The 21,969-nt window shown below is 42.1% G+C and overlaps 1 protein-coding gene across 2 annotated transcripts in view; it reads left to right on the forward strand.

Annotated features, from left to right (window-relative positions):
• LOC122790425 (mediator of RNA polymerase II transcription subunit 12-like) overlaps positions 1-21,969 on the forward strand; it is a 224,127-nt gene that overhangs the window by 53,498 nt on the left and 148,660 nt on the right. For both annotated transcript variants that reach the window (XM_044057948.1, XM_044057949.1), the window contains exon 3: positions 16,800-16,871. In XM_044057948.1, coding sequence (XP_043913883.1) covers positions 16,800-16,871 — 72 coding nt within the window. The remainder of the gene's footprint in view (positions 1-16,799; positions 16,872-21,969) is intronic.

A 21,969-nucleotide genomic window follows, 5' to 3' on the forward strand; every position in this document is an offset into this window, starting at 1 on the left:
TGTCTTTCATTCCTCTGTCAGGCTTGACTGCTGATATATTGTACACCAAGTTCATCATGTGTACCTGAAGAAAGCCACAGTGGCAGGGCCATAGAATTTAAGTCACCCTATTGTGTTCCCTCTGTAATTTGTGGGATTAGTTGAAGTGGAGCTCTCCCATTTAAATGAGTGATGGTGCAGGTCTGTACAGCCCTTCTTTTTTAGCTTTGTTTAGGACTCTTTGGAAGACAGCTTGAAGTATTTGTAGGAATAGAACTGTGTCCCACAGGTCTTTCGTTCTATTCCCACCTCCCACTATCCTTTATTCCCAGTTAGATATTAGCATCTCTTCCTCTCTTTTTCTTTGCTGCACTTTGTTTTTTATTACTTAGCTTTATTTTTGTTTGTGTAATGTTTTCATGTGGATATTTTAAGTACTTAGTAAGGATATCTTGATACCTAGCAATTTATTTGTGCATGCTTAATGATTATATTTCAGTTTCATTTGCAAAATGAAATGTAGCCTTACTGGACATTATTTTATACTTTTGTTGAAATGGAGTGCAAAAATAGCCCCCCTTCCAACACATACAAAATTATTGCCTGACCTGCCCTTTACTTTATTGTCATCACTGAGAACAGCTAATGCACACCAGGAGGGATATGCTAACATCTTGGTGCCACTTTCTTAAACTCTTGGTTGCCCAGTGTTCTACTAAACACACTACACACTGCACATGCTCCCTCTAGTCTAACTACCTACTCAATATTTCTCCTCCTGAAGCACAACCATTAGCTGTTTTGCTACTATACAGCGCTATCCTTTGTTATGTTCCTTCTTTTATGATGTAACCAGATTCTTACCTCCTTACACCAATCCTGGTCACGATTTCCTACTTATTTCTTATTAATTTTCCTAACCATTTAATACACACACACACACACACACACACACACACACACACACACACACACACACACACACACACACACACTTCCAACATTAACTGTTTCTAATTGTGTATTTTAGTTCTCTAAAATAACCTTTCTAAACTAGCCTCCTATCAATACTATCCGAATTATCTTTCTTTTCTCCCACCTGACCCTTGCCTTCTATGTTCCTGCTTTCACTGTTCTGAACAAGACCTCTCAGAACTCTATGAATGGATTGTGATAAACGTCCAGTTTCACCTCAACATATTTAGGCCATAAATGTGTCAACTCAAACACGTCCTATAGCATTCACCTGCCTCATCCTGACAGAAATAAAAGGATGGAGAATCTAACCTCCAATCCACTAGTTTCTGGGGTAAGATACCAGCAATGCTTTATCCTCATTTGCTGGTCACACACTGAATCAATGCACCTTAATCACACCAACTACTTCTTCCCTGTGCCTTTTAATCTGAAGACCTCAGTTCTACACTCAGTCCCTTCCTTTTTCCTCCTCTTCTCACAACAGTTCTTATATTTATAATACTCTCAGACTGCTTTTCTGAGATGGCCCTATATGTTTCTTATCTTGTGTACTGGTTTTGCTAAATAAGGGGAAAACATTTAATGTCAGCTCCAATAGTATACAGGTCTAAATACTGGACCATGATGTGAGTGACCAGTGCTTGACTAGTGGCTCGACACCAGAGCAGAAAATGAGGGGAGAAGGAGGAATAATGTGGTTATGCCCACTCACCTGTGTCAGGGGGGAAGGTGTGAGGCACGTGGAGGGGCAAGCATGTGGCTGCACTACTGTCAGTCTGCACTAGGAAGCACAACAGGTATTTGAAGGGTGGAACCACAGGTAAGGAAATGTACCACCAGAGAGGTGGGACTTAACCTTGTGTTTCCCATTGCGCACCCCTTAATCAAGTGAGTAGTTAAAATAGACATATCATCACGAAGGTGGAGACATTCACCTGACTAGGTCCAGATGCTGATAAAGCAAACCTGGAACCAGCAAAGAGGAAAAAAGGGTTCACTATACTGCACAACCATGGTATGGCAGTCTCTCCTTGGACAGATGACCCTAGCAGCTGTAGGGGAACAAACAGGCTGACTGAGTGTCCAAGGAGGCGAGCTGATGGTTAGTACAGTGTCACTGAAAGATAAAAAAAATCCAGTATTATGGTGAACACATATAGCCTCTGCATCCATTAGTGTAGAAATCCAGGTGAAGAAACCAACAATATTATGTCCCTAGATCAGTTCTCCTGTGTGTTTGTCATGAGGTAGATACCATTGGCAACTATGGCCCCAAAGGAAGATTTCAACCTAGTAGTCACATCCAGTATGCAATGTTTGCATAGTTCTGAGAAAAGGCCGTGAAGCAGCTGCACAAATATCCAAAGAAACATTACAGAAGAGTGCCATGGATGCAGAGACAGCTTTGGCCAGATTCTGTTTGAGAGATGTTTGCAATTTTCTATGCTTAATATACAAGAATGCAATGCAATTAAAAGTCAGATAGGCACTGCTCGATAAATTTCTACCTCTGGAATTTTTGGAGAAGGAAACAGTCATGTTTTCTAATTGATTTTTGTTTAGTCTGTTTCACACTTTGCTCCTATTTACATCTAAACAAAAGATAAATAAGTTCTTCAACAAATGACAAAGGAGCTATTCTCCATGGTATTGTGATATGAAGACAAGCAAGCGACAGGCCAATTCTAGTTGATCTCTGTGACCCTCATGTAAGAAGGGTTGGTATGTAATGAAGTTCTTTGTGAAACATAACGTGAACTAGGTTCATAGATAAACGCTTGTAAGTTAGAAATTTTCCTAGCTAAAGTTATAGTTTCCAAAAACAAACATTTCCAAGACAAAAACTTCAGCTCAGCTGAAACAAATAGTTTGAATGGTGAAAGAATCAGCTTCTCAGTATAAGATAAATATCCAGTAGGAGAACGTGATCCCTAATTGTTAGGCTAAGAAGAAAAGCACCCTCTTTCACACCATGAGAGAGAGGCCAAAGACTTGAAGTCTCAGCAACCATGAAAGTTGGGAATAGCCACTAGGCAATGGCAGATGGAGAGCTAGGACCTACTAAACTATAGCAACAGGATCTGAAAAGGGGCTATACCCATAACAAGTTACCACAAGAAAATCTTTGTCATCTGTTCTTCAAAATGCTTTTGAGTGGCAGGACAATGTGAAGAAAAAATAATGGATGGCATTCTGCAAAACAACTCTCCTGACCTGAGTACTTGCAAAATGGAGTAGGAATGCTGCCAGCTTTATAACACTGAGATCTAGATGGGCCTTTTTTAGATGCATGTGCCAAGGAACAAATGTGACAAGGAAAATGGAGTGGAGTGGTCTGGAGAAACTGCTGATGCATGAAAACAATATCTGTCTGGGCCAAGAAGGAGCCACCAGGCTTACCTTCACTCATCACTTTCTGGCCTTCCCCAGCTGATCCTTGAGTCAAGATGCACCAGAGTATCCTGACACTTATTAGGAGGGGAATAATGATGAAATACCTGCAGCATTTGAGATTTGAAAGGAAGGCAGAAATAATAAACAGATGCCCCAACCTGAGCATTTTTTTTTGCCATTGAAAGATGCTGAGCAAGCAGTCGACTCACTTAGGATGTGGACTTCCAAGAGGTAAAGGTTGTTTCTGAAGACCCACTCCCAAACTTTTATTGCTTGCCTCTGTATTGGATGGTGGTGTGGTCCTTCTTGCTTGCTGATAAGTTAGACTACAGCCTTGCCAGCTCTTGAAATAACCACTTGGCTACCTGCTAATGAGTGGATAGGGCTCCATCATCATCATCATCAGCTCCCTTTTACCCATTTTTTTTTACATGGGGTCAGGGTATCATGTTAACTGTCATTAACTCTCTAAATTCAGTGCCACACTCCTGCCTTCCTCAACACTTATGCCTGATTGTTGCAGATCTTCTTTCACACAATCCATCCACCTCTTTGCTGGACATCCTTGCTTCCTCTTACCATCTTTCTGTCTGTCAGAAATCTTCCTCACCAGATTGTCTTCTGCTTTTCTACACATATGCCCAAACCACTGTAATCTGTTCTCTTTGATCTTTTCTGCAATTGGAGCTACTTTGGCTTCTGCTCTTATGGCCTCATTTCTTCATCTGTCCCACAGTGTGCATCCTACCACCTTTCTCAGGCACTTCATTTCCATCACCTCTAGCTTCTTCAACTGTTCTGCCTTTACTGCCAAGATTTCTGTACCGTACAGTAGTACTGGCCGCACCACTGTCTTGTACACCTTGCTTTTCAGCTTCTTTGGCATTCTTCTGTCATAGACTACACCTGATACTCTATGCCAGTTGGCTGCAGCCCCTGTGATTCTAGCTTTGACCTCTTCATTCAGACTACCCTTCTCCTCAACCACCCCTCCCAGATACTTGAAGCTATTTACCTGTTCCACTATCTTCCCTTCTATCTCTATTCTCAGCTTCTTCTGATCTCCCCAATGTGCTGCCATTACCACTGTCTTATCTGTGCTTAGTTTCATCCCGTGTGCCTTCAGATTTGCATTCCATTCTCCTATCCTTTGCTGAAGTTCTAGCTCAGAATCTACCTGTACTGCCACATCGTCTGCATATAGCAGCTTTGTTGATCTGTCCCTTCCAACCTGTTTGCTAATGTAGTCCATCACCAGTATGAACAGCAGTGGGCTCAGAGCTGAACCCTGATGTACACCCACTCACACTGGGAACCCCTCTGTAAGGCCGAACATTGTTCATACTTGAGTCACTGGGTCCTTGTACATAGCCTGCACTAATTCTACCAGTGTTTCCGGGACTTCAAACCACTGCAGTACTGCCCAGATTAGCTTTCTTGGGACCTTGTCATATGATTTCTCCAACTCTAGGAACGCTGAGTTGGACTCTTTCCTTATCTCTAGCTTCTTCTCAAGTATCTGTCTCACTGCAAACATCGGGTCAGTTGTGCTACATCCTGATCTGAATCCGAACTGTTCATCTCCCATCTTACTTTCAGCTGCTCTGCTTATCTGTTTATCAATCACTCTCTCCAGAACTTTCATGCAGTGTGGTAGGAGTTTGATCCCTCTGTACTGCCCACAGTTGTGGATGCCCCATTTGTTCTTGTACACTGGCACAAGTATGCTTATTCTCCTGTCATCTGGGATACGCCTTTCTCTCCACACTGCTATTAGTACCCTCAGGAACCATTTCTCCCCTATCTCACCCAGCATCTGTATCATATCTGCTGTGACCTCATCTGAGCCTGCTGCTTTCCCTGACTTCATCTTCCTTAGTGCTGTTCTTACTTCTTCTAGGGTGGGCTCCACTTCTTCTCTAATTGTAGGCTGTTTCTGGGGCAGTACAGCTTCTGTGGGGTTTGTTCATTCAGAAGATGCTGGAAATGCTCCTTCCATCTGCCTTTGATGTCATGTGGACTGGTAAGCAGGTTTTTGCTGGCATCCCTTATGAAGGGTGTCTGACTATCTTCTTTATCTTTCTGTCTGTGCCTTGCAACCTGAGAGAGTTTCTTTGTGCCCTTTACTGAGTCACTTTCCAGAAGTTGGTAAAGTGCCTCCGATGCCCTATTCTTTGCTATTGCAACTTCTTTCTTAGCTTCTTTGTTAGCCAACCAGTAGTCCTTCCTAGCCTGGTCAGTCTTTTCTATCTCCCACTTCTTCCTGCACTCCTTCTTTCTTTTGATGGGTAGGGCTATTGTTTTTTAAACTCCTTCACATTAATTACTACCATTCCTTTGCCTACTACACCAGAGAAAGGTAACATACACATCACATTAGATCCAGTTCGAAAAAAAGATAATTTCGTTACAAAAGTCCATTACTAATTTAAAATTTGATGACCGTGTTCCTCTGTCATTGGCCCAGCTGTAATGTCAATACAGAAGTTAGTTTGTGAAGAATCTCAAGGAATTTAAAGACCGTATTTTAACCACAATCTAGGAAAGGGACAGCTGTAGAAATACCTCTCAACTGTCCAGAATTTCACAGATTGTCCAGATTTTTGCCACGCATTTTTGGTCTGTTTCTCATAAAATTGTACTCTGACAATCACTGGCAAATTATTGAGGAATGAAGTTAGAAAATAATGTCAGACATATGAGTGTCAGAATTCCTATCCATCAGAAAATTCATGCTAATGCAAAACTTGTTATTCTATCAACTTTTTAAGTTTGTAAGAACAGTATTTAAAAAGTGCCCCCATTTTTAGGCCTTTGTCCCCCCATTATTTGTGGCTTTGTTCAGATTTCTTGCTCTAACAGGTTGAGAAGTATGGCCGTTGATATTCTAATGAATCAGCAGGATGACACAAGGCTGTACTAAATATAACTGGTGTTTTCTTTTGCTTTTCCTGCAAATGCAGACCAAGCATTAAGAAGACACATCTGGCTAGGTAGAACTGCTACATATGCTTTGATATTGTGTTTAACATTTAATGTAAGTCTGTACGCTACTTTATTCCGCAGTATTATCAGTCTTGATGCAGCTTTGATTTCTTTTTCCAAAAATATCAAGTTTAGCATTTGCTGTTATACTACATGATCTTTTTCTTCTTTGTACATTTGCCAATAGTCAAGGTTGTAGCCGAAAACTGTCTATTTTGGAATCTTCCAAAAATAAGAACATTTGGATCAGAGTACCAAATAAACAAATACATGTAATTGCTCAAAACTTGTACTGTATATTGAAGCATCATAGGTCTCATTATCAGTATGAAAACAAAATGTTAAGTTGTCAATCTCGCCTTCATTCTTGCTTGATGGGTTCGGAGCCGATCCTCGGCTCCGACTCGGCACTTTGCTAAGCTCGAGAGTCACTTTTACCAGCTCGAGGCAGCCCCATATCCCATGATGCAAGGTGGTAAGTTCCCAGATCTCGTTTGCCGCTTCGCTGATGAGGTCCTCCTTTTGCCAGCTCCTGGTAAGTGTTAGCTTTGAACTACTAGTTGCCCCTAAAATTTAATATTAACCACTTTTCTTTAGAATACTTGCATTTTTACTTAATTGTAAGCCCTTTTCTGACTAAAATTATTTTTCCTTCCTTTTCTTTTTAGTCAGGCCTTCATTCCCTCCCATCCCCCCCCCCCCCGTTAGGGTGTGTGTGTGAGAGGTTGAGAGGTTAATTATTATTTAATATACAATCTTTAGTTGTCTGATTGGGACTGTGTGTGTGTACTGTTTTGTGTACAACCATGTCCAAAGAGCAAAGGGTCTCAGGCTTTAAGAAGTGTGACTCGTGCTGTCAGAAGATGTCTCTGACAGACGGTCACACTTCTTTCTTATATTGCCTGGGACCTCTCCACCTGCAGGACTCCTGTGCAATTTGTCACTCCTTTAGCCAGAGAGTCCTGCAGGAGAGGAGAAATAAGTTGATTTTAAGGGGTCTCCTTAAACCGGAGGGCTCTCCGGCCAAATCGGCTCCGAGCAAGACTTCTAAATCTTCCAAGGCCCAGGCTTCTGTATCTAAGCCGGTGGCCTCGGCTCCGACTCCTTCGGAGTCGAAATCGGCTCCGGCTGGAGCTGATCCTGTCTTGCCAAAATCTTCGGCACCGATGGCTATCGGTGCCGATACTGCTATGGTCACCTTGGTGTCGGCTCCGACTGGCTCCGACCACCATGTGGCTCAGGCTTCGGTCTTGGCGCCGACCGGCTCTGACACCATTACTGTTATGTCTGTATCAGCTCCGGCTGGAGCCGATGCATCGAAACTTTCATTCGGAGCCGAAAAGTTATCGGCTCCATCTGGATCTGTGGTTTCTTCGGCTCCGATGGTTCCTTCGAGGAAGAGGTCCAGGTCCCCTTCCTTGGAACCGATACTTTTGGCTCCGGCCTCACTTTTCCTTTCGGAGCGGAGCCATCGGAACCGATCATCCAGGTCGTCCAGGCTTTCAGACCATGATTTAGAGAGGGTGGTAAGTAGATTGTTGAATTCACAGGCACTGGCCCAGATGCTTCATAGTCCTTCTCAACAGACGACTATTAGTCCACACCCTCTTCAAGTTCCTCCTTCGACTCTACCTCAGAGTTTGGAGCTGGAGTCTTCGGGGATAGTTACTGCTATGGCTGAGGGGCAGATACCTCCCCCTTCTGCACCCTCTGCATCTACTCTTATCTCCTCTTTGAGACCTTCCTTGGAGGGATTCGGTGGTCGGGCTTCCCTGGTCTCCTCCGAGGGGGTGAGTGGCATCAGACCATTGTCCGACCCCGCTCTTCCCCTTGGAGCCTCGGCCTTGGTGAGCTCGGCTCCGACATCTGCCTCGGAGCCTTCCCTTTCAGTGGGCCCGGGAGTCCCGGTTTCTTTGGAACGGGTTCTCTCGGATCTCCCTGGGAGGGGGGCCTTTGAGGTGATGAAGAGTGTGCTGGCCACTGGGCTCAGCCAGCAGTCTGTTCCCTTAGCTCCTCCCTCTACAGTGCCTGTCGATATCTCTTCCATCTCTCTTGCTCCCGAACCCAGAGATCCACCGCCTCAGGTTTCCCCACTGGGAATAACCCCCTCTTCCGAGGATTCTCCTGACCAGTCAGGGGATCCTCCGCGCAAGAGGACTTGTAAGAGGAAACACCTAGTCTCCCCTGAGTCTATCACTTCAGATACCGACTTAGATGAGTCAGAGGGATCCCCCAAGATCCCCCTCTGAGGATGTCTCCTTTTCAGACATCCTAGAACTCCTAAAACAGAGGGGAAACTGGCCCTCCACAAATCCCTTTGAGGATGAGTCGGTATACCTAGAGGCGTTTGGATCTCGGCCCTCCACCTCCTGGGTGTCTCCGCCTTTCGACCCCCTTATGGAGGTTATTGCTCGAAAGGCTTGGGCTGCTCCTGACTCTGTAGAGCCAGTTCCTAGGAGGCCGTCTAAATTTATTACAGCCCCTTTGGAAAAGCAATTCCTTACGAAAGGTGTCCCTGTTGATGCCATGGTGGTGGCGGCCGCCACTAAGAAGGAACTTGCAGATCCTTCCGTACCAGTCCATCCTCCTAATAAGGATTCTAGGACCATGGATAGGTATGGCAAGCGGATTTTCTCCTCAGCGACCTTTGCCATGCGCTCGCTGAACTACTTATGTCACTTCACCAGACTCCAAAGGGACATCCTTAAGGAATTAGGTGAAGTAGTGCAGGATCCTACGGCTGCAGGGGCTCAAGAGAAAATTGCTTCTCAGCTAGGAATCCTTAATTCTATAGCTAACTCCTCCATGCGACTGATATCATATGCAGCAGATGGAGCGAGTAGAGCCGCAGGTACAGGGGTGGCTCTTAGACGTCAATCCTGAATGCTGCTCTGTAATTTTGCAGATCCCTTTAAGGTGTCCTTCACAAACTCTCCCTTTGATGGGTCAGCATTGTTTGGCCCTCAAGTGAAGGATACACTGACCAGGTGTGAGCAGGACGGCAAGACTCTTTCTGCCGTAGGGGTCAGTTTTTCCACCCCTTCTAGACCTTACCCCAAAGGACAGAAGGGTGGAAAGATGTGGTTCCGCAAATCCCAAGGAGTCACGCCGGATACACGTGGTCAGTTTACCCCTAGAGGCAGAGGGGGTAATAATAACAGACGCCACTCTAGAGGCAGAGGGGGTCCACAAAACCAGGGAAGCAGAGAGCCTCTCTCTGACAAGCCCTTCCAGCATCCCTGAGATGTTGCCCGACTGTCCATCCTTGGAGGCAGTCGGGGGAAGACTATCGCTGTACCCAGAAGCCTGGCGTTCCCTTTCTCAAGACAGATGGGTACAGTCGATTATATCCGAGGGTTACAAAATTCCTTTCGAGGAAAGTCCTTTCTCTCAAAAAATTCCCTTCCAGATGTACCACCCGGTCTAAGGGAAGTTGCAGAGCTAGAAGTATTAAAACTTCTACAAAAAAGAGCCATTCAGCCAGTTACAACAGACCATTCAGAGCCCGGAATCTACTCAAGATTCTTTTTGGTCCCCAAAAAGACAGGATACTGGAGACCAATACTGGATCTCAGCAGACTCAACAAGTCTGTGAGAAAGACAAGATTCTGAATGGTCACTCTTCAATCAATTTTGCCCTTCCTAGAGAAGGACAACTGGATGTGCGCAATAGATCTTCAGGACGCGTACTATCACATAAAAATTCACAGACGCTCCAGAAGATTTCTCCGCTTTCGGCTGGGGTCCAGTCATTTTCAATTCAGAGCCCTGCCCTTTGGTCTCACTACAGCCCCCAGAGTGTTCACCAAATGTATGGCAGTGGTCACGGCTCACCTGAGGCATCAAGGATTCCAGGTGTTTCCGTATCTCGATGACTGGCTCCTTTCAGCCACCACCAGGCATCAACTTCTACAAGCCAGGGATTACACACTAAATCTCTGCACTCGATTAGGAATTTCGATAAACTACGAAAAATCCTCCTTATTGCCCTGCCAGTTTATTACCTTCATAGGCGCAAACTTAAATACTGTTCGGATGTCAGCAACCCTCACAGACCAAAGAATCTCAGATATACAAAGTCACGTGAGGATCATCCTTGCCAGCAAAAAGGTGCAAGCCAGAATGGTTCTGAAGGTGTTGGGACTCATGGCTGCGGCTATTACCCTTCTTCCCCTGGCCCGCTTCTACATGCGTCTGCTTCAATGGATGTTGTTCACTCAGTGGTCTTACCAACAACTTCCAATGCGTCACCAAATCCTGGTGACACAAAATTGCAAGAATCATCTTTCATGGTGGATTACTTCCCCCCAGATTCACCAAGGCAGACCCTTTGTATCCCCGGCCCCGGTAGCCACTGTCACTATGGACGCCTCCCTGATCGGGTGGAGGGGTCATTATCAGGGCAGGATGGTTCATGGGACGTGGCAACCGTTCGAATACCACCTGCACATAAATGTCCTAGAGATGAGAGCAGTGCTTTTAACGTTGCAAGCCCTCAATGACTTTCTTCCCTTGGGAACAATTGCAGTTCACACAGACAACATGTCTGTAGTATGGTATATCAACAAACAGGGCGGAACCAAGTCCTACCCCTTGTGTCGAGAAGCTCTCAGACTTTGGCAATGGGCGATCTCCTCTCATCGGTTTCTGGTAGCAACGCATATCCCTGGGAAAACCAACATTCTAGCGGACAGATTGAGCAGAGCTATTCTCATGCCTCACGAGTGGTCTCTCAAACAATCTATTGTGGAGGAGATTTTTCTAGAATGGGACCGCCCATGTTGCGATCTTTTTGCTACTCCCCAAAACAGCAAATGCCCAGACTTCTTTTCTCTCTTCCCACTGCCAGGCCATCCCCCCAGAGACGCTCTAACCCAGGATTGGCCCCAGGGACTTCTTTATGCCTTTCCTCCCTTTCCGCTGATTCCACAAGTACTCCAGAAAGCCACCGTTTGAGAGCCAAAATGATTCTCATTGCTCCCTATTGGCCTCAACAGATTTGGTTCCCGTTCCTCCATCGTCACCTTTTGGTGCAGCCGTGGCATCTGGACCCAGTGCCAGACCTTCTGATTCACCAATCGGGTCAGCTGCACCGGTCTATCCCTTCTCTCAACCTCACAGCATGGTTGCTCCACTTCCTTCCTTAGCCAGGCTTCCTATGATCTCTAATCCCGTTAGGGATATCATAGTGGCTTCCCTAAAATCCTCTACTAGAAGGATTTATACCAGCAAATGGAAACGCTTCTGTTGTTGGGCAAAAGCCAAAAATATAGATCCTTTTACTGCCCCTGTTCAAACAGTCTTGGATTTCTTAGCGGAAATCTTTCACGCAGGCTCTTCATCTTCCACTGTCAAAGTTCAGTTGGCTGCTATCTCAAACTTTCATGTTGGGTTTGCAGATCACAACATTATGTCCCACAGGCTTTGTAGAGCCTTTCTAAAAGGAATCTTTCTCCTGAAACCTCCAGTCAGGAGTCCTCCTCCTCAATGGGACCTAAATCTAGTGCTGACATCCTTGATTCTTCCTCCCTTTGAGCCAGCTGTTTCATGTTCCCTGAAATATCTGTCATGGAAAACACTCTTCCTTGTTGCTATTACCTCGGCAAGGAGAGTGTCTGAACTTCATGCTCTCTCTGTTCGTCCCCCTTATTTGATCTTCCACAAAGACAGGGTATCCTTGAGAACTAATCCAACCTTTTTGCCTAAGGTGGCCTCGAAAAATAATTTGAACCAATCTATTGACCTCCCTGTATTTTTCCCTAATTACTCAAACAGATCGGAACAGAAATTACATTATCTTGATGTTCACCGCCAACTGAGATATTATTTGGACAGAACAAAACAATTCAGGAAATCCGATCAGCTCTTTCTTTCTTATGCTGATAACAAGAAAGGCCTTCCTGTCTCCAAAGTGACCTTATCTAGATGGCTTTCTTCCATCATCTCTGAAATCTATCAGCTCAGGGGAAAACAGCTGTGCTCGAAACCTAAAGCGCATTCAACCAGAAGCTTAGCCACTTCCACAGCCTTTCAGGCTAGACTTCCATTAGACACTATTTGTGCAGCAGCCACTTGGGCCACTCCTCATACCTTTGTTTCTCATTACAAATTGGATGTGGCCTCCAGGGATAGAGCCAGTTTTGGCTCTACAGTTCTCAAGAGTCTGTTCCATTGAGCCACCCAGGATAGAGGTGCTAGGGACGCGGTCCCATCAAGCAAGAATGAAGGCGAGATTGACAACTTAACATTGAGAAGTTATGTACCTACCATAACATTCCATGTTAGTTGTCTTCTCTCGCCTTCTTTCTTGCGACCCACCCTCCTGCCCCCTGGCCTGGACAGACCTTTTTCTCCCTACATGGAAGAATGCTTCTTAAGGCCAGACAGTTCTGGTCTTCCTTACCCATCCTTCAGGTTTTTCTGCCTTTCTTTCTTCCTTCTGGGAAGTTTTTTTATGCTAGGTGTTATTGCCTATAGATAACTAACGAGATCTGGGTACTTACCGCCTTGCATCATGGGATATGGGGCTGCCTCGAGCTGGTAAAAGTGACTCTCGAGCTTAGCAAAGTGCCGAGTCGGAGCCGAGGATCGGCTCCGAACCCATCAAGCAAGAAAGAAGGCGAGAGAAGACAACTAACATGGAACGTTATGGTAGGTACATAACTTCTCATTTTCTAGGTCCAGCATACAGAATACTATTTATTTCTATTTTTAATTTGCACATTTTGACCTCAAAGGAAATGAGTGTCTGAGTTTATGTACCCTATATAGTTTGAGAAATGATGACAATCCCTTCCCCCATTTCTGCCTTTTTTAATTTCTCCAACTCTTCTGGGTTTTTAATACCTTGACGGGAATAGACCCCATTCTTAAGTGAAAGTACGATTAAAGTTCATGAAATTAGTATTGTTTCAATCTTTGATGTCAGCCAAAAGTACTCTTCGCAGAACCCGCCATGTGCTCAGTAATGACTCCTTCTGCAGTTCGTATGGAGTTATATGGATTGGTAACATAGCTAAGTACGATTGTCGATTGTTTTTTATAAGACCCATTGCTCCTACTACTATTGGAACTATCTGAGTATCTTTCTTCCACACTGCTCTAGTTTTTGTCTGCAGATCCTGATATTTTATGACTTTTTGTCTTTCTGTACGCACGACACTGTAGTCACTGGGTGTGACAATTTCAGTGATCAATGCTACTCTTGTCTTCTTTTCTTGGACCACTATATCTGGTTTTCTAGCCTCTTTCTTTTGAACTGTTGGTAATGGGTGATCCCATGTGATATAAACTTCATCATTTTCTGTGATGCTTTGTGGCTCATGTTTCCAGTGTTTTTCAGCCACCTCATTACCGTAATGTTTGCACAATCCCCAGTGTAACAATCTTGCCACATTATTATGCCTTTCAGTATACAGTCCTTCTGACATTAGTATGTTGCAATCAGCAACAAGGTGTGCAACTGTTTCCAATTCGGTTTTACAAAACCTACATTTGTTTGTTTCTCCCACGTGTTCAATGGACTTTGTAAACTAGTGTGTATGTAGCCCACTATCTTGGGCCACCAATAAACCTTTCATCTTTTAGTTTGAATTCAGCTCTCCTTAACCATTCCTGCATTCGTTCCTGATCAACATGAGGTTCTTCCAGAAGTTTTCTGTACTTGCAACTGTATTTATGCTTTTTCCACATTTCTCGCCTTCTCATCTGGTCCTTCTCCTTATATTCTTTCTTTTGTTTTTTTGGCACATTCAGTTGCTGGCTGATTTTTATCCACTTCTGGTTTGATTTCCATTCCTGCTTGACGCTGATATGCTTCTGCTAAATTAAGCAGAGAAGTCATCTTAGATTTATTCTCCTCGTGTTTCAAAACTTTCACTACATTTGGATCTTGTGAGGTCAGCAGATATGTGTGCAGTTCCATGATTGCAGAGCTATACATGTAATCGATTTCAAGAAGGCCCATCCCTCTTTCAAAGTGGGGAATGTATAAGCTTGGTATACACTGATTTTTATAGATCATTTGGTGAGCATGAAGCATCCTTCTTGTTTTAATATCTAATCTATCCAACACATTTTGGGGCCAATCAATCACTCCAAAACTGCAAGTTAGGACAGGAAGAGCAAATTGGTTTATAGCTTGGATTTCGTTCGTAGATGTCAACGCTGTTTTCAGGATTAATTTAAGTCTTCTAATGTATTCCTTACTAAGTTTTATTCGCATTTGTTCATGTTTTATTGCTGATCCTTCATCAATTCCCAAGTATTTATACAATCCCTCTTGCTCAAGTTCTTTTATATCACATTCTTGTCCCAAACTGATGTTTTCCTGCGTTAAAGGTTGCTTTTGCACATTTATCAAGACTTAATATCATCTGAAAAAGTTTTGACAACCTGCAGCTGTGCTTTCAGTTCCTCATCTGATGAGCTATACAGTTTTAAATCATTGACAAAGAGAAGATGAGAAGTCATTAGACTTTGTTGTTTTCTAGGAACCAAATTATAGCCATGGCCTAAGCTGTTAAGTGAACAGCTTAATGGATTAATGTCAGGGCAGAATGGCAACGGTGACAGAGAGTCAACCTAGAATATCCCCCTTTGAATTTTTATCCCTGGGATAATAATCTGTCCTTTATCATGTATTAATTGCAAAGTGGTCTGCCATTGTTTCATGGTTACTGTAATGTAGTAAATCAGTGTAGGGTGTATCTTATACATTTTTAAGCACTCTTTTATCCATGAATGTGGGATACTATCAAATGCTTTTTTGTAATCAGTCCATGCCATACTTAGATTCTTCCCCTTTTTACAGTTCTCCACTATAACTTTATTTAACAACAAATGATCCTTTGTTCCATATGACTTTCTTTTATAACACTTTTGGTCTACTGCCATAATTGAATTTTCCAGTTCCCGTGTATAGTTTATACATCGTTGGAAGGCACGTTATTGGTCTATAATTTTTAGGGTAACTTGCAGGTTCAGTCTTAAGTAAGAGCATTGTTTGCCTGTTGTTAGCCAGTGTGGTGTCTGTTCGGGGTGCGCAGATAAATAGTTCTTACTTATGGCTAAATCCTCGTGCAAAAATGTTAATACTTTTAACCAAAAGTTAGGTACTGCATCTGCGCCTGGGGTTTTCCAGTTAGAGGTCTTAACTTTGTTTCAATCTCTCTGGCTGTTACTTCACCCCATTTCATATCCTGTACCTTTAAACGTCTTATGTTGAAGGATTTGAATGGCTTTTAAAATTAAAAAATATATATGAGTTGGGATTCATAAAAAGTTCTCTCTGATACGATATATGTTTCATTTATATGTATAACAAACACAGATGTCCCTTCCATGTAGTGGACTAAGCAGCTATGAAATTCTTAAATCTGTCTTTTTTTTTAAGCAGCCATGATCCAAAATGCTTAGTTACACAGTCCATGTTAGACTAATTGATGAATCAAGCTTTTTATACAGCTGATTACTATTCTGCTAGACTAACATATGGATGCTGTATGGTTTATCTAATGCATACCCATGCACACTTAAAACAGAACACTTATTAAATGATGCTGCCAACAGGACAGGGGTGTTAGCACCTAGCTTCTAGCACTAGACAATGCATACAGCACTGACTCAACTTCATACCAGTCCTTGCAGATCTCTGCAGAGATTTATATATTACTAATACAAGTCCAGCTTAACTTGCTATATTCCAGATAGTTTAGCATACACCTTCATCTGCTCTGCATCACCTACTCCCTTCATCTACTAACTGGTGGTGGTGGTGGGGGTTCATGTTGGAAGGGGTATTTGTTGCTAAGCCCCAGAACAGAAGACAGTGACAGAAGACATCTGTAATTCTGCAATTATAGCTGATACCATGTATTTGAACTGCAAACAGCTATACTGAAGCTAATAGTCTGCATAAATTTCCGTCTGCCTGGAAGAAAGTATGTATGACTTCAACCCACAATATTTAGGCGTATAAAACGTGGTATAGTTACTGTTTGCTGCTGTATATTCCTTAAGAGCTTTAGAAGCTTTTCGTCTAATATCCAGTCCATGTAAATATTTTAGAAGAAGATATATTCTAACAATCTTGATTTGTTATTTATCTTCATTAAAGTGAAGGTGTCAAATAGTTACCATCTGCCACCTTAATAGCAAGATAGTATTTTAAGTGTACCAGAAAGTTTTGTTGTGAATTCAAACTATAATATATCGATAAAACTGTTTTTGTAAAAGCCCATTGTTTTCTGTGAAATTATACTATTTTTATTTGATGATAAAGAGCTGTATGTGCTCATTTATTCAAAAGACTAAGTGGTAACTGATGTTAAAGAAACAATAGTAAATGGTGAATAACATGATCAATAAGAAACATAACTGAGAGGGCTGATTGTAAACAGAAGACTGGATTATAGGTGGCACCTGTAAGGAATTGATCTTCTGATGTAATCTTTCTTTTGCAGAGCAACATGATGTCTCAGCTGGTGATCTGGAGGACTTAGAGAAAGAGATCAGTGAACTAGCCGGTAACCTTGGTGAGTGCAGTGCTCTTTTAGTTCTTTCAAGTTAGAGAAATGTAAGGGCAGGATGTTTTCTGGACTGTACTTATATAGTGACTCTTTCTGATAAATTGAACAGTTGAAATTATATTGTGTGTGAACTTCTGGCTTAACTTTAAATTGGTCCTCACAACAAAATAAAAGGAAGGCAGTGCTGAATGCAGATCAGTGAGAAAATGTTTGTAACAGTGGACAGTACAGGAGCATTTCTAGAAAGAATGAGAAGATTCTTTGTTTCCTCAGAGGAGGGAACAGGAAGTGATTTACCACCTCCTGGCATGCCTGTGTGTAGAACATCATGGCCTCCTCCAGGAATGTGAACATCACAGAAGACATTAACAAGACAATACTGGGCCCAAAAAGGCAAAACATTTAGAAGTGCATATTTATGAAAAGAAACTCAGGAACTCTACAGTGAATGTGTTATGACAGCAAATAGCAACAAGGTCAGACCTTTAAATACCTTTCACAGATAAAGAGAGATGAAGAGAAGCCTCCAAAAACAGGATCAACTCTGTAAGCATGTGATATGGAAAGAAAGGGGGAATTATGAAGAATATGAGGAAAATGTACTGAAAGCATAGGAGAGTTTTCCATGGAAAGCTGTTACTAAAATGATACCAAATACAAAAAAAAAATAATAGGTTTACTTCACAACAAACAATAAACTGCCATAGGCAAGTGGGGTAAGTACAACTGCCGTAACAGAGGGACTTGTACTGCAAATACCCCTATTACTCATCCTGCCCTGACTTGACATTCATTTATTGTTTGTTGACCAGATTAGTCACAGTAGGTTAGTGGCCTCTTTTCAGGGGAGACCCAATGTGATGTTTGTGCTACTACTAGTGGAAATTTGCCCAGGACATCAGAGAACTTCCCCTACTCTAGTTCATTGGTGCCGTGGGATCTTTTGGATCCTCAGATGAATTTCTCATCTGAAAGACGGCACATCCCTCTGATTCTGCATTGCACTGCCAGTAATTTGAAAATTAATCTAATCACCTGGAGTAGGTAGAGATCTGGCAGATCTAAAGGTGAGCATGGGACCTGTTGAACTGCTGACTTACTTGTCTTGACATAACAGAGGGTTTGTACTGCAGACACCTCCAGTATCCACCCTGATGTGGCTGAACAGATGAACTTATACTGCAGATATTTTCAGGTACATGCAGTATTCATACTGTCTTGACATAACACAAAGACTTATACTGCAGATATTTTCAGGTACACGCAGTATTCATACTGTCCTGACATAACAGAGGGACTTATACTGCAGATATTTTCAGGTACATGCAGTATTCATACTGTTCGGACATAACACAGGGGCTTATACTGCAGATATTTTCAGGTGCACACAGTATTCATACTGTCCTGACATAACAGAGGGACTTATACTGCAGATATTTTAAGGTACATGCAGTATTCATACTGTCTTGACATAACACAGGGACTTATACTGCAGATATTTTCAGTATTCATACTGTTCCGACATAGTAGAGGGACTTATACTGCAGATATCTTCAGGTACGTGCAGTATTCATACTGTCCTGACATAACAGAGGGAATTATACTGCAGATATTTTCAGGTACACACAGTATTCATACTTTCCTGACATAATACAGGGACTTATACTGCAGATATTTTCAGATACATGCAGTATTCATACCGTCCTGGCATAACACAGGGGCTTATAGTGCAGATATTCTCAAGTACACACAATATTCATACTGTCCCAACATAACAGAGGGACTTATACTGCAGATATTTTCAGGTACATGCAGTATTCATACTGTCTTGACATAACACAGAGACTTATACTGCAGATATTTTCAGGTACACTCAGTATTCATACTGTCCTAACATAACAGAGGGACTTATACTGTAGATATTTTCAGGTACATGCAGTATTCATACTGTCTTGACATAACACAGGGACGTATACTGCAGATATTTTCAGGTACACACAGTATTCATACTGTCCTGACATAACAGATGGACTTATACGGCAGATATTTTCAGGTACACACAGTATTCATAATGTCCTGACATAACATAGGGACTTATACTGCAGATATTTTAGGTACATGCAGTATTCATACTGTCCTGACATGACATAACACAGGGACTTATACTGCAGATGTCTTCAAGTACACGTAGTATTCATACTGTCCTGACATAATACAGGGACTTATACTCCAGATAGCTTCAGGTACACGCAGTATTCATACTATCCTGACATAACAGAGGGACTTATACTGCAGATATTTTCAGGTACATGCAAGCATTCATACTGTCATGGCATAACACAGAGACTTATACTGTAGATATCTTTAGGTACACACAGTATTCATGCTGTTCTGATATAACAGAGGTACTTGTACTGCAGATGTCTTCAGGTACATGCAGTATTCATACTGTCCTGACATAACACAGGGACTTATACTGCAGATATTTTCAGGTACACACAGTATTCGTACTGTCCCAACATAACACAGGGACTTATACTGCAGATATTTTCAGGTACACGCAGTATTCATACTATCCTGACATAACACAGGGATTTATACTGGAGATATTTTCAGGTACATGCAGTATTCATATTGTCCTGACATAACACATGGACTTATGCTGCAGATATTTTCAGGTACATGCAGTATTCATACTGTTCTGACATAACACAGAGACTTATAGTGCAGATATTCTCAGGTACACACAATATTCATACTGTCCCAACATAACAGAGGGACTTATATTGCAGATATTTTCAGGTACATGCAGTATTCATACTGTCTTGACATAACAGAGACTTATACTGCAGATATTTTCAGGTACACGCAGTATTCATACTGTCCTGACATAACAGAGGGACTTATACTGCAGATATTTTCAGGTACATGCAGTATTCATACTGTCTTGACATAACACAGGGACGTATACTGCAGATATTTTCAGGTACACACAGTATTCATACTGTCCTGACATAACAGATGGACTTATACTGCAGATATTTTCAGGTACACACAGTATTCATAATGTCCTGACATAACATAGGGATTTATACTGCAGATATTTTTAGGTACATACAGTATTCATACTGTCCTGTCATGACAGAACACAGGGACTTATACTGCAGATGTCTTCAGGTGCACGCAGTATTCATACTATCCTGACATAACAGAGGGACTTATACTGCAGATATTTTCAGGTACATGCAAGCATTATTACTGTCCTGGCATAACACAGGGACTTATACTGCAGATGTCTTCAGGTACACGCAGTATTCATACTGTCCTGACATAACACAGGGACTTATACTGCAGGTATTTTCAGGTACACACAGTATTCAAATTGTCCCAACATAACACAGGGACTTATACTGCAGATATTTTCAGGTACACGCAGTATTCATACTATCCTGACATAACAGAGGGACTTATACTGCAGATATTTTCAGGTACACGCAGTATTCATATTGTCCTGACATAACACAGGGACTTATACTGCAGATATTTTCAGGTACATGCAGTATTCATACTGTCCTGACGTGACATAACACAGGGACTTATATTGCAGATGTCTTCAGGTACATGCAGTATTCATACTATCCTGACATAACACAGGGACTTATACTGCAGATATTTTCAGGTACGTGCAGTATTCATACTGTCCAGACATAAAACAGGGTCTTATACTGCAGATATTTTCAGGTACACACAGTATTCATACTGTCCCAACGTAACACAGGGAATTATACTGCAGATATTTTCAGGTACACACAGTATTCATACTCTTCTGACATAACACAGGGACTTATACTGCAGATATTTTCAGGTACCTGCAGTTTTCATACTGTCCTGACGTGACATAACACAGGGACTTATACTGCAGATATCTTCAGGTACACGCAGTATTCATACTATCCTGACATAACACAGGGACTTATACTGCAGATATTTTCAGGTACATGCAGTATTCATACGGTCTTGACATAACACAGAGACTTATAATGCAGATATTTTCAGGTACACGCAGTATTCATACTGTCCTTACATAACAGAGGGACTTACACTGCAGATATTTTCCAGTACATGCAGTATTCATACTGTCCTGACATAACAAAGGGACTTATACTGCAGAAATGTTCAGGTACACACAGTATTCATATTGTCCTGACATAACAGAGGGACTTATACTGCAGATATTTTCAGGTACATGCAGTATTCATACTGTCTTGACATAACACAGGGACTTATACTGCAGATATCTTCAGGTACACGCATTATTCATACTGTCCTAACATAACAGAGGGACTTTTACTGCAGATATTTTCAGTATTCATACTGTTCCAACATAATAGAGGGACTTATACTGCAGATATATTCAGGTACATGCAGTATTCATACTGTCCTGACATAACAGAGGGACTTATACTGCAGATATTTTCAGGTACACACAGTATTCATACTGTCCTGACATAACACAGGGACTTATACTGCAGATATTTTCAGGTACATGCAGTATTCATACTGTCCTGACATAACACAAGGACTTATGGTGCAGATATTTTCAGGTACACACAATATTCGTACTGTCTCAACATAACAGAGGGACTTATACTGCAGATATTTTCAGATACATGTAATATTCATACTGTCTTGACATAACACAGAGACTTATACTGCAGATATTTTCAGGTACACGCAGTATTCATACGGTCCTGACATAACACAGGGACTTATACTGCAGATATCTTCAGGTACTCACAGCATTCATACTGTCCTGACATAGAGGGACTTATACTGCAAATATTTTCAGGTACATGCAGTATTCATACTGTCTTGACGTAACACAGGGACTTATACTGCATCTATCTTCAGGTACACGCATTATTCATACTGTCCTGACATAACAGAGGGAATTATACTGCAGATATTTTCAGGTACATGCAGTATTCATAATGTCCTGACATAACATAGGGACTTAAACTGCAGATATTTTCAGGTACAAGCAGTATTCATACTGTCCTGACGTGACATAACACAGGGACTTATACTGCAGATGTCTTCAGGT

The sequence above is a fragment of the Protopterus annectens genome, chromosome 16.part0, assembly GCF_019279795.1.
Source record: "Protopterus annectens isolate FY-2018-M chromosome 16.part0, PAN1.0, whole genome shotgun sequence".
Classification (NCBI taxonomy): domain Eukaryota; kingdom Metazoa; phylum Chordata; order Ceratodontiformes; family Protopteridae; genus Protopterus; species Protopterus annectens.